At 34.3% G+C, this 18,345-nt stretch overlaps 1 protein-coding gene across 1 annotated transcript in view; it reads right to left on the minus strand.

The window, feature by feature from the left end:
- LOC110031925 overlaps positions 1-7,883 on the minus strand; it is a 21,008-nt gene extending 13,125 nt beyond the window's left edge. The window contains 4 exon segments of the mRNA XM_020735373.1: positions 6,164-6,387; positions 6,710-6,888; positions 6,969-7,378; positions 7,380-7,883. Of these exon segments, the coding sequence (XP_020591032.1) occupies positions 6,164-6,387; positions 6,710-6,888; positions 6,969-7,378; positions 7,380-7,636 (1,070 nt within the window). The 5' untranslated portion in view covers positions 7,637-7,883.
- Between the last annotated feature and the right edge of the window lie 10,462 nt (positions 7,884-18,345).

The raw sequence follows: 18,345 nt of genomic DNA on the forward strand, positions 1-18,345 counted from the left end.
GTTAGCCCTCAAGCGAGGGGAACGTGGGAGCTCCAAAGTGAGAGTTGGTATCCTCCCTGCCTAGCTGCAGATTCAATAAACAAGCGTAGGATTAGTTAATGTTCTTTATGCCTGAACCAAAGGGTAAAGAATAGGTATGCTCCTGTTTGGCACAATAATAATTGAACTGATTCACTTTATCCATTCACTATAATTTTTTGACAAGGAAAACGATGTTTTATTATATATTGAATATCACATTTGAACCTTCATTAGTATATTTAGTTATTTAATAGTTATTAAAATTACATATTTATTTCAATTGCCTATTAATGACAGATAAGCAAATTGAACTTCGTTGTTACAATTAAAGTATTGCTTTTCTAAAGTCTTAGTTTATAATTCTAATATTACTGTCTGTGAGATCGATATCTAGGACTCCATTAGAGCCATATATTACTTGAGCGATACGTATACTTGCGTTGATAAGTGTGACTTTACAATTATTGAATATTTATTACGTCCATATTTATCGAATCTATAATTGTTATTAAGTTTTGGTACAGTTACTGAGGGATTAAATATTTTAGCAGCAGTATTTTTATACTTTTAAGCATATATAAAGTCGCGGTCACTTGATTTAGTATGTCTCATTGTTTCTATAAAATTAATTTTCAAAGTAGTTATCATCAATTAATGAATTAGACCAAGTGTTGAATGAAAAATTATATTAAAAATCCTAATCGTAATTATGAATGGATACACATTTTAGACATTTCAATGCTCTTTATAGTACATTTAAGTGGCTCAAAAACAAAGCTTTATTTCCATTAATAAGAAAATTTTTGGATTATCTGTTTTGATGATATCTTGATTTTAATTTTAATAAAGCAGCATATGAGATGTTAAATATTTGTTTTGACTACTTTAAGAACTTAGAATATATCAATTTTAAGAAATACAACTTTTCTTGTAGAAAGTCACCCTTTTATGCTTTGTAGTCATTGAAAATGTAATTTAGTTTGATCTTTCACAAATCAAAATAATAACTATTTGGTTATCACTTAATGGATTTTCGTTGTTTAGAGTATTCATGAATTGGCCACATCCTATCTGCAATTCATTAAAAAATTTAGCATGATCATGACATTTATCATTATACTTAAAAAGAAAAATAAATTTTGTTAGAAACCTATTGCTACTAAATATTTTACTGAAATCAATATTTTGATGATATCATTAAAATAAGAAGTAATATTTTAACATCATACTATAAAATCTTCAAAATAAGATGGGTTATATAAATATCAAGCTATCAATGTAAGGATATCAAAATACAATAAAAAACATAACAACTAAGATAAGTGCAAAATAAATCTCTCTCTCTCTCTATCTCTCTCTCTCTCTCTTATAGTATCCTCCACTTAAAAATATCACAAGCCATAAATATTAGAATTTTAAATTAAAAAATCCCCATAACTCTTATCACTCAATGAGTTTTCATTAAAATATTCAACCTAAAGAATTACTTTATCCTTTATCCCATCCTCAATTATGTCCAAGCTCTCCCATCCCTCTTCTTCAATCACAATTATCTCTCTTTCCTAATCAATAATAATTAATAAAAATATTAATTAAACTTTAAAAAAATGATTATGTTGATGATTAGAACTTTAACTACATAATTTTCTTATAGATATGTGTTCCATTATTTTCATGCTAGCTAATATGTGAAGTCTGAAAGTTAATAGGTGAGATATATTGGAATCAATTTTTAGCTTTAGTTAAAAAAATTACCAACAACCTCAAAAAATAGACGCAAGGTATAACTCAACCTAGGTAAGGTGTATATCTCATATTCGGACAATGAGATGCAAAGGGCCATTGCATTATCTGTAACAAGCGTTAAGGTATGCTTCATATTGAGCAGTTATAAAAAAGACATGCAAGAGTAAAGCCAAAAAAATTTATAACCGATTAATAAGGATATGTGTTGAATTTATGTGTAGATCATATTTAACAAGTCTAAAATCTTTGGCTTGAGAGAAAGTTTAACCATATCAATTTGGGATTAGAGCTTGTGATGTAGAGTATGTCATAATTTAAAGTGTTAATGCAATTGAATTTTCTAGATGCAAATGAACAAATAATAACTTTATTTCTTTAACCTTGATTCTATTTTTTTTTTTCTTAAAGGTATTGTTTCACTAATGCCAGTTACTCTTCAATGCCATTGAATAACATATAATGAGCTAAGGGCATTACTTTTATTGCCTGACCAACTGCAATAAGGCAAGGAAACTTTGATCTATAGTAGGATAACAGGCCCATTAGAATCAAAGTAGATTCACTTTTTACATTTATTATGTCCCTGACTATGTTAACTCTGCCTTTATAAATAGAAAATAAGAACCAAATGAATTCCATTTTTTTCCAAGTGTTTAGAAAGGCAGAGGTAGACCTAGGAAGAATTGGGCTTATTGTATTAAAAATTATCTTAATTTACTAGAACTAAATGAAAATATGACACTAAATAGGACGCAATGGAGAAAAAGGATTCATGTAGCCGGCCCCACGTAGTGGGACTAAGGCTTTGTTGTTGTTGTTTAAATCCATTTTGTCAAATTTTTTTAGGTGGAAAATGAAATTTGAGCACCTTAAAATAGACTTACAAAATGGTCAAGTCATTTGAATTTTTTTCTAGGAATCATATATAATCTCTTGAATTATATATATATATTTTACATTTTTTCAAAAAACTATTATGTTTTATTTTTTGTTTCTAATAATTTTAAAAAACAAAAAGACCACATTCCTCAGTTTTATCCAATGCAAGCAACCACACCACTTGAGCTAAACAATGTGGATGAATTTAAATAATATAAAATCTTTGTGATGAAAACTTTGATAAAAAGAAAATCAAACTTTATCATAAAAATGAAAAAATCCATGGTTTTCTAATGGACATACAAGAGGTTAATGTTTTCAGAGATTCAGAGTTTGTGATCAATCAAATTGTTGTATCGTACAAGATTTTCAAACTCCGACTTCATCAATATTACCATATCCGATGAGTATGCTTGATCAGATTTCTAATGTCACTTTGTATCGAATACCCCATGGCAGTAATGTCATTGCAAATGCTTTGGCAAAATTGGCTAAGGAGATACTATTCTTGAAAGAGGAATTAGTACCGATTGAAGTTCAAGGTTGTCAAGTCCTCTCTTTAATTGATATGGGGTACATTGATCAACATAAATAACAAACTGTTGTAGCCACAGTTGAAGGCTCCATTGATTGGAGACAACCATTTTTGGAATATCTGCGAGAAGGCAAATTACCCCAAGATAGATCAATAGCTCATCAATTGAAGCCTAGAGCTCTATCTTATGCCCTCATCAATGATACATTTTCTCTAAAGTCCTTTGATCATATGTGGTTATGCTGTTCAGATAAGCACGAAGCCCAGAAGATTGTCAAAGACATTCGTTCAGGATTATGTAAAGATCTTCAATCTAGCCCTAAGATGAAAGTGAAGATTAAGAGAATGGGGTATTATTGGCCAATCATGATCAACGACTGTATGAAAAGTACATGAAAATGACATCAGTGTCAAGTACACACTATAGTTTTGCATCAGCCGCCAAATGTATTACATAGTAGACAAGCAATGAGAGTTATTAAGAAGTCAATATATTAATTTCTATCATTTAGAGTTCTTTCTTAGTTTTATTAAAAGTAGAGGAAGCAAAAGGAGTCTCAATCAACATATATACAATTCAAACTAGTTCTCTATCATTCCTCGTGTTAGTAGCAAACACCTAAGTATGTATGAGTTGATGCCTCTGTTCATTTGAAATTCAAATTTTGTTCATACTACAAGATCTTGGTTTGTTTGCACACTTTGTTTATTGCGTTTATTGTCTTTATCCATGTCGATGTTAAATGATGTTAATCTCGACAACAATTTTTACAGGTCTTTTGTGAAAATTAGAAACAATTTAACAAATTTTGTCAAAATTTTTAACCTATCTTCATTAATAAAGTGTGGAAAACAGACCACCTATGACAGACATCTATAAAGCAATGTATGGAGCATCATGAAAAAATTAACCATTCATATAGTAAAAAAAATATGACACTAAATAGGACTAAATGAAAATGTGACACTAAATAGGAAGCAATGGAGAAAAAGGATTCATGTAGCCGACCCCACGCAGTGAGATTAAGACTTTGTTGTTGTTGTTGTTGTATATAGTTAAAAAAATATGAACGAATAATGCAAAAAACTCATTATGGGAAGAAAAATCTCCCAACCACAATAAGTGAAGCTTATATAAAGGCTTGTGAAAAATTCTCAATAAATACTATCAAAATAAATTGCATGAAGGCCTCACCAAATTAAGAAATGTACATCTAGAACACTAAGGACAAATTTGCTCGGTCAGATGAAAAACTTGGCAAGCTATGCCAACCATATTTGTCAATTGAACCCAATAAGGACTAGCTAGGTCGAGATTTTAAGGGACTGAAACGCAAGTAACAAGGCAAACATAACAAGTTTAAGGAAAACACAAATAGTTGAATTGATGGTGAACTTGTGAACTTGTAGCAATTTTGTCAGAGTATCTGAACGCAATCGCCTAAACCTATGAGCTACTCAACAGCTTCCATCAGCAAAACAAGTAATTTCTGACTACTTGGTCATGCTCTAACTTGAGTTATCAAGCTTCATTCTTTTTTATGTTTTACGAGTAATCAATGGACCTCATTTTATTCTTCTTCATCCATCTAATTTAATTTATAGCATTTTCGGCATCACTTGAACATTAATCCTCACATACAAATATGGGTTCATGATTAAAGCATGGTTTACGCAATCTTGTGTACTCCTATTTCATTGATCATTGAGTATAGAGTGAATCCTCTCTCTCTCTCTCTCCACGCGCACTTCTGTATTTTTCTATGCATTTCCCTCTTTTTGTCTGAGTGCAAAGTATGGTTTCATCATAACCCACAAATAGATAATTCAGGATTAACAAAAAAGGCATGCATGTGTAGTAGTGTTGACCATAGCTTTACATAGGAGCAAAATGCCTAAATATAACATTTGACATTACATGACACCAACTTGATTGTGAGCGCATGCACCACAAGTTTATAGTAACTAGTAGGTAAATGCAAGATGAGACCAATAAAGTTGTTTAAAAATTTTGGATGCAAACATACCAACACTTTGTGAGATGATCAAGTAACTGCATCCTACCACATGTCTACCCATAATAGGTTGTAAGAGCAATATTTGCAAGCAAACACTCTGATGGATGGAAGGATTTAGAAGGGTAATCTACGGCCATTTCTTGAACTTTTGATTACACAGAGGAGCTTTTAGTATGTCTTGATAACTTATCAATCTATAGTGATTCACAAAGAAATCAACATGGCTGCCCGCTTGAACCTATAGGACTAGAACAACGAACCCAAATCCAATAGCATGTTATGAAACTAAAATAGAGACTCACAATATAATAGTAGTCATATCGAGATGAAAAACTTGCTGATATTCTGATCTAATCAAAATAGGGTTGAAAACCCCCTTTAAAAAAATGGTATGTAAAGATATCATCAAATAAAAGTATTTAGTATATACTACTAATATAACATTACAAAATAAATATAAACAAACCAAACTCCAAGGAGTACTTTGAACTCCGATAGTATGAAACGTATATTGGTAGATATAATGAGCAAAATGTTCCAAAAGATCCTCTATTACCTACAAGATATATTTCTTCCATAGAATAAAATGTAAATTATAAAGAATAATTGCAAAAATGTTCCAAAGAATCCAATTAATACCTAAAAGAAGTATCTCTTCCATAAGCTCATTGGCATGTACACAACATCCCAAAGAAAAAACTCTTCAAACGTCTGATGGTTACCAAAGCAGTCAAAGAAAGTTCAAGAAATATTTATGGAATTGCCATATTGCTACAAAAGAATAAATATTAATGGAACACTAACTTCCCCCACGGAGTAAATAGTACCACTCTTTTTGCTAAAGTCAAACTAAAATTGACCGTCATGGCAACGGCTCTCTTTCTTTCTCTAACTAAAAGACAAAAGATAGGAGAGAGAGAGAGAGAGAGAGCAAGAGCGAGAGGTAGAGAGAGAGAGATTTTACCCGTTGACAAGATCGAGAAGCTGAGGAAAGAGCTCCACCTCTCTAAGCCTAATAATCTCACTGGACGTGGTCTCAATAGCTTGACAATAAACCATCAACTTGGACTCCAGCCTCCCAATCTCTCTCTTGTTCTTCAGAACCTTGAAGTAATCCACACCTTTTGCCTCTTGCCTTCTCAATAAACTCAGTCTCTTCTCTTTCTCCAGCCTAGTTCTCTCAGAATTCTGCATTAGAAGCAAACATCATTAATTTCATTAATCTGCAAAAGCTTTTTCACCCATCAACCTCTCCATGTGACTTCCTTTAGGTCTTCTTCCCATTCATGGGGCCACAAATGAATATAACCAAAAGAAAGGTGGCGCAACGGTGCAAAATAATAACTAGGAGAGTGGCAGAGCATAGCAGAGTACGATAAAAAAGTAGTAAATCGTGGATATCACTTTTGCTTGTAGCCATGCTCTGGCGCCACAGCTCAGCCACTGGCATATAATAACAGAGTAAATAAACAAGGTTTACCACATTTAATGATGTAATGAATCATCATACCTTCACCTCAAGATAAAGCTTCTTCTCCCAAGCATAAAGCTTCTCAATTGTACAAGAATGGCGTACTCTACTCATCTCCTCCCTGGAATCGCTAGAACTAGTTAAAGCTAAGGTCCTTGTACTGGAGCTCCAGGAACAGATCAACGGACTAAAGCTTTTGCAATAGCTAGACATTTTTCCTGTATTGAGAAGAGAACAGTTGAGTAAAAGCAAATATTTGTATATTAGAAAGAATTGTCAAAAGGAAGTAAGAGCTTGCTTGAATATCCTTGATTGGAAAGCGCAAAACCGCAACTTGGAGCTTCCAAAACAATGGAAACCCTCCTCCCGGTCTCAGAGGCTTTAACAAAGTACTCATCTAGCTCCTGAACTATTTCGGAGAAATACTTTTTCCCCCTTGGTACAGCCACCACCGCAAGCTTGACGGTGGAATCCTTTGAGAATCCACTGATGAAGGAAGGTGGCGGAGTCGTCGCCGGAGCGGTGTTGACCTCCGAGATGGTAGTCGCTGCCTCCTCCCAAAGTTCTTCGGTGACGGAATGGGAGGAGGAGGCGGGAGCAAAAGGGTCCCAGAAGTCCCACGCGAAGGAAGGGGGAGGGGGAGGAGGAGGAGGTGGGGGAGGGAGGATAGGAGAGGCAGTGACTGATGAAGTCCAGTTGTCGGAGATGGGGCTTTAGGGGAGGAGGAGGAGGAGGAGGAGGAGGAGGAGAAGGTAGCCGCAGCGAGGGAGAAACGACATGGAGCTGGGCTTCAGCATTGGCGAACTGAAGAAGTGCAGCGCCTGTTGAGCGGAGGAAATGGAGGTACAGAGAGTGAGCAGTGGCGAAAGCTTCTCGTCCCTCTGAGAGTTCACGCATGTAGCGCCGCCGCGCTTTGCAACGCGAGACTACTTCCTTGTTCTCAAGATTCGAATAGCAACAACCCATGTCCTCTTCTTCTTCTTCTTCTTCTTCTTCTTCTTCTTCTTCCTGTACTCTCTACTACTTGCTTCCCTCGTTTTGTATGAGGAATTAAAAAGCTTGAATTTTTTTTCCAATTTTGGAAAAAAAATCTGTTTTGCTAAGGAAATGCACTTTGCAAACTAAATATTAAATACCCTCGCTGAAAAAACCAATCAACGCTATTGTCTTTACCAGGGATTGCTTTCGCCATTGCCGATGAATGAGAAAGGCCAGAAACAAGGTGGTGGGTGGGTGCAAGAGAAGCACGCCACTATTTGGGGAGAGGAACATGGTCTTATGCGTTGGGCAGTGTGCATGGAGTTCGCTTTTGGTGCATTTATTTTTTTACCGTGTAGTTGTATTCAGTTCCTCAGTTCATGAGCTTGGGTTATGGGAGGCATCCAGGGGTAGATAGTAGACTTGGATGGGTGGCCCTATAGGTTAGCCGTAAGTCCGTTTAAAATCAGTGAGTTTGACTGTAAAGCAATCTGGCCGAGCTGGAATTCATGAGTTGGGGTTATGGGAGGTAGTCAAGGGTAGAAATTAAACATAGGTGGGTGGCTCGACAGGTTAGTCATAAGCCATCTTAGAATTGGTGGGTTTAATTGTAAAGAGGTCTGACTCGAGCCCGTTTTAATTTGGTCAATGCCTGCAATAGTTAAACCCGGCCGGCCCATATATGGATTGGTCCGAAAAAAATTTGAATTTATTTAGGGTGATTTACTTACATATCGCACATTCTTGTTTGTTTGATGTTTAAATGTCTCACACAGATTTTAATATTTAGTATTATGAATGATTTAAGTGCATTTGTTGATTGTGCATCAGCAGTGACTAAATTTTGCTAAAATTTATAATTTTTATATAAGAAATGATTGGTATGTATGTGTTTTTTTAAGCATTTCATCTTAGAGTTTCATCGGTGACTAGATTCTAACTCTTAAGATATCTTGCATCATCTTTTTCTCAAATAATGAAAATTAATTTTGTGATATCAACGCAACTTTTTTCGAGATTATGCCTCCCATGTTTAATTTTTGAGAAATTTAAATACGTAGCACGCAATTCTTAATTTTTTTTCTTTCCCAGATTTTTCTTTTAAGGCATGTGGGTCGGTTCGACCCGACTTTTAGAGTGGGCGGACTTGGCTATGACTTTTTAGATAAAAACTTGGCTCAAGCCCGATTTTAGCCGCTTTGACTAGTCAAACCCGATTAAGCCCAGCTCATTACCCGCCCATCGCCCATGTTTAGTAGAAAGTCTAGTAGGACCGTATTTGAGGCTCATATTGCTTAATCGATTTTTTTTTATTAAATTAGATAGTTAGTTAAAACTTGAGTGATTCCTTAAATTATATTGCTTAACAAATTATTAAAAAAAAATTATATTTTACCTATAAAATGTATATATATATATATATATACATACATACATACATACATACATACATACATACATACATACATATTTTATATCTTATAGTATTATATTCTATTAATATTTCCTTAATTTTTATTTGAAGATGTATTAACAAAATTTATTTCGTATTAAATTAGTTTTTGCATGCCAAATTACTTCTCAAACTATAGCGCGCTCAAAATATTGATCAACATCAACAATTCTTATTATTAATATCATTATCTTTTTATCTGAAAACGTTTCTTGCAAATAGAGAATAAAATCACAATAAGAGGCTTAAATAATATGAGTAGTTTAATTTCTATTTCTATCGAAATGTAAGTTGTTTAAACATTGACTTGTTCTAAATAGAACTGATCTCGCAGAAGTAAGTCGACCATGTATGCTCATTGCTTTATGACAAACTAACACATAGTTAAGTGATTATTTTTTGTTCTTTTCAAAAACTTAGTGTCTCCAATTAGTCTATTTATATATTGTCATATTGTTCTCTTATTCGAATAAATCTCTCTCTCGGACCATATAAGGAGACTTTGATAGTTCTAAGGTCAAATGAATGAAACTCTAAGTCCTATGACCTGTGCAAATAGAGCTCAAAGAGGTGACATTTATATCCGTCGAGTAAGTGATGGAGATGCCTCAAGAAAGGAGGTAAAAGAAGAGGTCTAGCTACAAATCTAAAGAACAAAGAACTTATATCTCGTTTGGGTCGAGGTAGTCTCTAACACCCTGATCACGTTAGACGACCACATAAGTAGAAATCTATGTTGGGCCAGTCAGGTTGAAGAAGCACGGGAGCTTCTTCTTGGGACATGCAAATATAATGCGGTTATCTACCACAATCCTAAACATGAAAGCCCTATTAAGTATGATGGGGTGTATAGCCATACAAGCGAACCATTTTAAAGCCTGCTCGAAGGTCATGCAGAAAAGTAAGTGCAAGTTTTAAAATAATTAAATTTTTAACCCTAAAATTTGATTAATCATAATATTTTATTATTGGGATTTTGTAGAAAATTTATAATATTAGGATCCTTAGAAAACCTAGATTATTTTTTGTGATCAATTTCAGATAAATAGCAAACAGCAAGAAACATGAAAATAAAGCTGCCACAAAATAAAAATCAAAGCAAACCAAGAATAATCTAAGAATAGGTCAGTGTCGATGGGTCGCCAACATATCCCAGGAAAGCAGGAAAAAGTATTCAGACACTGCATACACATGCACGAATCTACTTTTATACATGAATATAAATTCAGAATTAAGGTATGAGACACGAGCAGCAACTCTCGGTCCCTGTCACATGGTTCGGTGTGTCATCCACCTCAGAACCCATGCTCGTACCTTATGTTTGATATAAACACAATTCTAGGACTCAATAAAATACATGATAAAATAAAAAAGGACTAGATCTATAGAAAAGTTAGCACAGGTTTTATCATGCAACACATATGAGCCACTGGTGGGAGAAGCTTAGCAGCACTTGCAAGAAAAAGTTAGAATATAAATCATGACATTGCTCCTTCCTTATTAAACTTATGTGTGTACATATTTAGGCATTGATCCCTGTAAGAAAAACTATTGCTCATGTCCACACTCAGTAAAGACACAAAATCAGAGCAAAGTGATGACTGACTAGAGCAAGCAAACCAAAACAATAGCCAAACATCGAAAAAGACTAACTAGCACCCTAATCCTAGCCTAACATACCATCTAGTGAAATTTTCCTAACGCGACATCTAAATGTGCACAAGGGTAAAGTCTTCGTGTATGTAAGACTTTAACGAGGACATCATACCTACCTCGCACTAACGATCCAAGGGCCTAACTTGGATTTAAAAAAGCATTGGCCTTACGTATGGCCTAACTTCTTATTTATATAGTTCTTTTTTTAATTAGTATGGATATCATAAGTAGAAAAATTATTTTTCTTATTTTAAAATAGGGGTATTAAATGCAGACCCGTAGCATGCAAAGTGACACAAGTTAGATACTTTGGATCCTTAACACAACCATACTTGTGTCAATCTCGATGCTTTAAGTCGCACTACTCCTTGGTATCTACCCGAAGAACAATGCTCATTAAAGCATCGCGACCGAGACAGGGTCACTCACCTATCGAGTATGACTCGCTACCAAACCATGCAAACAAACATCACACAAGATTCAGCATTGTGACTCAACTAGGGTATGAGCAAACACGATGGAAGATCATCAAGCAACATGCAAATGAAAAAAACTAAAATGCATACATGTTGCACACATAACGAGTTCAGAGGCTTTAATGCATGGCTTAAATTGAATGCACAACATGTAAAGTTTGTGGAAATCAAATGGTGCCAAAAGAAGTGAAGGGTGTGTCCTCCACTAGGTAAATTCACACATCATGGACTAGCATAGCTAGTCACCAATTACCAAAGCAATGCAAGTATCGTTCCCCAAACACATGTGATATTCATGTGGGGAAGATGCCACGAGTGTTGGTGCTTGAAGAGACACCTAAACTGATGTGAATGTGCATGCAAGACACACGACAAGTGATGTTGGCTCTTTGACCAATTAGGTCAACCTGGGTGGTCAACCTCGAACATCATAACTAATGGGTCGGTAGGGCCGGGGTAGCCGATTGGACCCAAGTGATGGGTCAGTTGGGCTGTGCCGACCGGTTGGACCCAAGTGGTTGTCAATTAGGCCAAGCTGGCCTGTCAGACCTAAGTGGTCGGTCGACCAGGAAAAGGCAATCGGTCATACCAATATAACACATGCAACATGCATAATGTAAAGACACTCATCATAAAAATTCATACTAATCAATGCAAATGCTAACACCTGATAGCAAGCCATACCCGTTGTAGCACTCTCACATGGGTGATTCGGTTTTAGCACATGGATGTGTGGCATAACAGCTTCAAGCCTTGGCAAAGGATGTGGTGGATTTTGCTCTCCAATTTCTCGAAGGAAAAATTCCCCACAACTTATAGGATGAACTAGCTACAAAGTTCTTTTTATCTTTCGAACACCAACGATTTCAACCTCTCCATGGAAAGTTGGAACCACCAAAACTACAGTAAATATGAATTTTGATAGTTTATGGTTTAGACTAAGGCTTTTGCAAGGATATCACTTGGATTCTTAGCAGATTTGTCCATGAAGATTCCCTATCCTTATAGTTTCTCTAGGAAAAAAACAACCTAGCCCTAATCATTCTCTAACACAATCTTAAAGTTAGCTAAGGAAAGGAAAATTCAAGGAAAATTATGATGTGCGCAGTTGCAAAGATGAAGCTCTCCTCAAATATGAGAGTAGATCCTCTACTCCTCCCAAGTGTTAGAGGAAGCTCTCCGAATGTAGGAGATTATGATTTTTTTCCTTCTCCAAATCGAGTAAAATATCTCCTTTAGGAAGGAGACACCACTTTCTTAGTTCTTGATATCCTCTCTAAGCTCTCTCACCCTCTCCAAAAGATTGGTGGTGGAAAAGGAAGAAAAGGATGAAGAAACTAGATTTTTTTGTGGAAGACAAACAGTGAGAAGAAGGAGAGAAGAAGGTGTTTTTCTTCCCTTGATCTTCTCCTAAAACCCTCTCCTCTCTTCCAAGCTCTCCCAAACCTCACTCTTTTCTTGGAAAATGTGGGAAGAGGAAGATGAAGCAAGAAGCATTCTCAATTATGGAAAGAAAGAATAACATGAAAAATAAGAAGAAAGGAGAAGAAGAATAAGAAGTTCTTCACTTGATCTGTCCTCCTCTAGAAATCTCTCTTCTCCTCTCCCTAGAGCTCTCTCTCTCTCTCTCTCTAAATTTAAAAAAAGTGAAGAAGTCTCATTCCAATGGCTCCTACTCGACACAAAAGTTTGTTGCTCCATTTGATTTCCCTACTGGCACAGATCTGCTAGGGGGATTTTTTTGCAAGACAAAGGCCAAGAACCTCTCATTTTTTCTTTGATCCCTTCCATAAGTGGCTTAAGGGCTTTGTAAAAGCTTCTCACTATTGAGCACATCTATCTTCGTGATTCAGTCATGATGCAACAATTTTGGCGAAGAAAATTGCATTGGGAAAATATGTGTCAAGCACTGGGCACATATGATCTTGTTATTCTGCAGACATTTACTTTGGCACCTAAGCACCAATTGGGGGGCATATAAGCGCCCCTATATTTGTCTGGAGTGATCCATGGAAATTTTCAGCTCCTATGCACCAATTGCGGGTGCTTAAACACCCCCTTCTTTGTTACACATGCTATCGAAGGGCTTGGGTGCATATAAACCCATATTTGGTTGCATAAGTGTCAACACTAACATTGAGCACTACTTTCTAGGCACATATGCATCCATGGGGTGGCACATATGTGACACCCCTTATGAAATTTGATTTTTGGTTTTTTCTTCCTTTCTTTGCTGAGGCATGGATGAGAGAGTCCTATGGGTATCTGAATAAAAAATTGTTAAGGATAGAAGATATACTTATTCACATCCAAACATACCCTAAGTTGCATTGTATTTGGCGAAAATCATCGACCAGAGCCGGGTATGGCCCCGACAGTCATTTTTCACATGGATGTCTGTAGGATGGTTTTATCTGATCCAAAGATATGGAGATTACGTGTCGCTAAATATGTCTTCCTAAATTAAAATGAACATTTTAGAGACTTTCATTTGGGGAACAGGCGTCTCGGACCTCTGCAAAGTTAGACCGGTCTAAAACCTGACCTTTTTCCAAAATGCGTGCAAGAGAGCTTGATGGTTACCCTTGATTGCAGGAGGCTTTGAATAGGTGGAGTATGGCTTCTAAATAGGCATTAAACATGTCATGTAATGAAATTAGCATCACCCTACAGTGAATTCTTCCGGATATGACATATGTCTGAAATGCTGGATCATTTGGATTGGAGGATGAAAGAACATTTTGAACATACTGGAAGTATTAAAGATGGTTTGATGCGTATGTTCAAGAAATATGCTTGGATTGAGGAAGATTCGATAGATGAATTTCCTTATCGACCTTTCTACAACTTATTTGTGCACTACCAATCCATGGGAGACATCCAAGAGGACGAGAGTGAAAAAGATATTTGAACTTATTTTATGCACGGAATGCGTATTTAGTATTGCTTAATTATGTTATGGTGTTATGTTGGCTTGCATTTACTTTCATTGTTGAACTTTATTTGTGTTTGTTGTTGAATATTTTAATGCTTAGATTTCAGTGATAAGATGTTTGATTTACTTTGGACACTGAATTAGATTTTGTTGGCTTGAAAACTGTTAGTTTGTAATAGTACGGACTTTATATATATAAGTGAGTTTTGTGTTGTTTGTGAAAGTTTTGTATTAGAAAATTATTTTATTATGAGAATAAGTGTTTATTTGAGTTAGTTAGAGGTTTACGTAATGCGGTACTGAGCAAATTTCCATAGAAAGCTCCATTTTTATTGCTTAAGTCTTCTCCTAACTCTAAATCGCGACTTAAGGCTTGACATTTTGCAGATTTGAGAAGATTTCAAGGGCCAAAGAACATAGATTTCATCTTCTCTTGGTAAGAGCTTCACTTTAACTTAGAATTTTTTTTATTTTCACCATGAATTTATCCTACATTATGAGAAATCCTAAAATTAGGGAATTTGATGAAAAAGCTTATAGAAAACACAGGGGAAAAATTTTCTTACCAAATAATCTTACTTGTGAAATTAAATTTTTTATTTTGTAATTTATTTGAATTTTTTTAGATTTCCATAGAAATTCAAATAGCTCCACAAGTAAAAAGAGGAAAACCTACTAAAGATTTTGACGCGAGAAGATTTGTCAACTACAAAGCCCAACATAGTTACAACACTCAAATGGGCTCAAGAAAGTTAATCTAGGAACGAGCATTTGCTAACCCTGGAGGTGAGATCGAGAGGTTGATCGTTGTTAAAAGTTAGAAGAGAATCTGGTACTTCACTATAGTAGCAATAGTTCTGATGATCCGTGAGTTTTGTTCCAACTTGCAAATTTACTTCTGATACTCAGTGATACACCAAAATAATATACTATTTTAAGTACTTATTTTATGCTTAATTTTTTTTGTGATATTGCACTTTAAAGAAATGTATTTTTATGCTTTTGTTGCAGGTATATCATTTTTAGGCATTTGGAGCAAAAATTGTAAAAAGAACTAATTTTGGAGCCAAAACAGTGAATTTTGGGATTCTGGCATATGATGCGCCAAAATCTAGAGAAGTGGTGCATGGTGCGTCAGGGATGGCTTTTTGAAATTAAGATGGTTCGAGACAAATTTTGCGCAAATTTTCATAGAGACACTTGTTCTACACACCTCTTAGAGTAATTCAAAGTATCTAGACACTTTGGAAGGTTCTTTTATGAAGGGATATGACTCTTGGATCAAATGACACATCTTTTGAATTCAAAAGAGTTAAATTTTGAAGGGAATTTTGAATTCTTTTACAATGGAGGTAGCCCAAAAGAAAATTTCAAAACCCTTTATTACTTGAACGATACATATACTTGCGTTGATATTAAAGAGGATTTAACAGTTTAAAAAGAGTTTTAAAAGATAAATTATTTACATAAAGAGTATTTTTTTAATTATATTGCATATTTATTATATATCCGTCGTGTGTGATTTTGTAATATTGAAAAATATTTGCAAAATTGTCACACTAAGTCGCTCTGCATCACTCACATCTTCGTGAGAGGTAAGCAAGTTGAATTTACTAGAGAAAAAATCAATGCATTTATGGACTGAGGAATGTATTCCATTGTGAATACTCTGCATTTGTAATGACTTACTCATCACTGGATGAAGTAGTTTCTTTTTTGACTGATGGAAGAGGAGAATGGAAAATTAAGAACAATATGAGAGTTAAATTCTCCAATTCCATGATGACTTTTCAATCAAAAGTATGGCATCACTTCATTTCTGTTAAATTGCTTCCAACAAATCATCTGAGCGAGGTAAGAAAAGATAGAGTTGTGTTAAACTTCTGCATTCAGCAAATGTAGGCAGTAGATGTTGGTGCTCTTATAATACTTCATTTTCGGAGTATAGCTAGGAGTGTTATAGCTAGTGTTTTAGGATACCTTGCCTTGATTTTCACTTTATGTGAACAATTAAGAGAAGAGTTTGGTAGAAATGAAGAAAAGCTGCAACCACAAAAACCAATTGGGAGACTCAGTGTCCAAAGATTTGAATCATTTGCTGAAGCCAAGAGTGGAGGAAGTGATCGGCCCTCAACATCTTAGGCAAGGGCATCTACTTCCAAATATGCTTCACTTGAGAATATTATGGAGCATCTTATGATACAACAAATGGATATGGTGAGTTTGTAAAATAGAATTTGAGGAATTGAAGCAAGGAATGCATGTAAGGATGAATATAAGAAGAGAAGAGTTCAACAAGATATAACATATCAGGAAGCTATAACAAGATATCTAAGGGGTGATTACAATGTAGAATTTTGAACTTGCTCCAGTTTTACTCCTTATGTGTCAAATCATGATGAAGAAGAGGAAGAAGAAGAAGATGATGATGATGAGGAGGAGGAAGAGGATGACGATAAATATTTTAGGAGTTTAGTTTCTTTGTTTGTTTGTTTGTTTGTTATGTTGATTGTTTTGATATTTATTTTTCTTATAACTGTTTTAGTATGACTATGGACTGTAATATAAATTGTAGATTTTTTACTTTTGGAGCATTTTAGTATATTTAATTTTTGTGTATGTTTATAATTCTTAGCAAAATCCTTTTAAAATATGTTGTGTTTCATTTAATGTTTTAAAGCCTGTATTTTTAAGTTAATTCCTACAGTATATCAGAGCTCAACTTCATATTCAGAAATCCTCTACAGGTTAGTTTTTATTTTTATTTTCTTTCACCTACAAAATTTTTGTACTCAACATTTTTAATTACTTAAGAACGTAAGTTTGGGGGAAAGAAACATTTCTTTTAAAAAGAAGTAAAATAAATTTTATTTGTCCTTAATTACCTATATTTTTAAAATTAATTTAACATGACCTTGGATATTTGGGTTTAATTTTAAATGACTATATTTATGTTTGTAAATATTATGGTAAATTTAGTTAAAAGTTTTTAATAATCAAGGTCAATTCTAAAGTTAAAGATATTTGGTATGAAAGGATAAGACTACGTTTTTCTATTTAAAGTAAAGAAAATTATATTTTTGAAGTATTAAGAATTTTAGAGTTTCACGTAAGAAGAAAATAATGAGACATTATGAAAAATCATCAAAACTAATATGAATTTATAAAGTGAAGAAAGATAAAAAGCTTTAACCTTAAGAAGAGGATAGAGAAGTTCAAAATTATTAAAGGTTATCCAGTTATAGTAATCCTCACTTGGAAAAGAAAAGAAAAGAAAGGATTGAAAAGATCCTGAATAAAAAAAAGAAAAAAAAGAAAAAAAAATTTGTGAGAAGAAGCTTGAGGAGACGCCTAATTAAAAATTTGCTTCACTTGAATTAACTTGAGGAAAAGACTTTCTTACATTTTCTAAACTTGTATTTGAGTATTAGCACCCTTACTAGTAAAGTTTTCATGAAGTTCTTTTTCATATGAATATTCTAAGTATTTATTGATATGATGAATTACAATTCTTCTTGAAATTAATAGAGATTTAGACATCTTAGATTTGATTTCTAAATATTCTTAGACTTATAGTTTTAATCTAAGTTATTGAAATTTTTTCTTAATTTTTACCATTTTATTTATAAAATTAAAGTATATAAGTTTATAAGTTAATCTCTATCTGAAGTCGTATTTTTTTATGTAGTCAAAGTGTCACTTGATGACAAGTAACATTTAAGTTTGGGGGATTTTGATACACCAAAATAAAGTGCTATTTTAAGTATATATTTTATTCTTATTTATGAAGATATTGCACTTTAAATGAGGATATTTTTGTGTTTTTATTGCAGGTATATCAATTTTAGGTATTTGGAGCAAAAGTAGCAAAAATGACAAAATTTGGAGCAAAAATAACAAATTTTGTGAATCTGGCGCTTGAAGCGCCAGATATATCAATTTTAGGTATTTGGAGCAAAAGTAGCAAAAAAGATGAAATTTGGAGCCAAAATAACAAATTTTGTGAAATTGACACCTGTTGGCGCCTTAAGCGCCACTTTACAGAGAGCTAGATTTGGCTCCTGAATCACCATTTTACATAGAGGCGATGCCTAAAACGCTAGATCGACGTCTAAAGCGCTAGAACCCAAAACATCAAAAATTTAAGCAACTTGGAGCTTGAAGCCTCAGAATCAGT

Source organism: Phalaenopsis equestris, unplaced genomic scaffold, assembly GCF_001263595.1.
Source record: "Phalaenopsis equestris unplaced genomic scaffold, ASM126359v1 Scaffold000867, whole genome shotgun sequence".
Classification (NCBI taxonomy): Eukaryota; Viridiplantae; Streptophyta; class Magnoliopsida; order Asparagales; family Orchidaceae; genus Phalaenopsis; species Phalaenopsis equestris.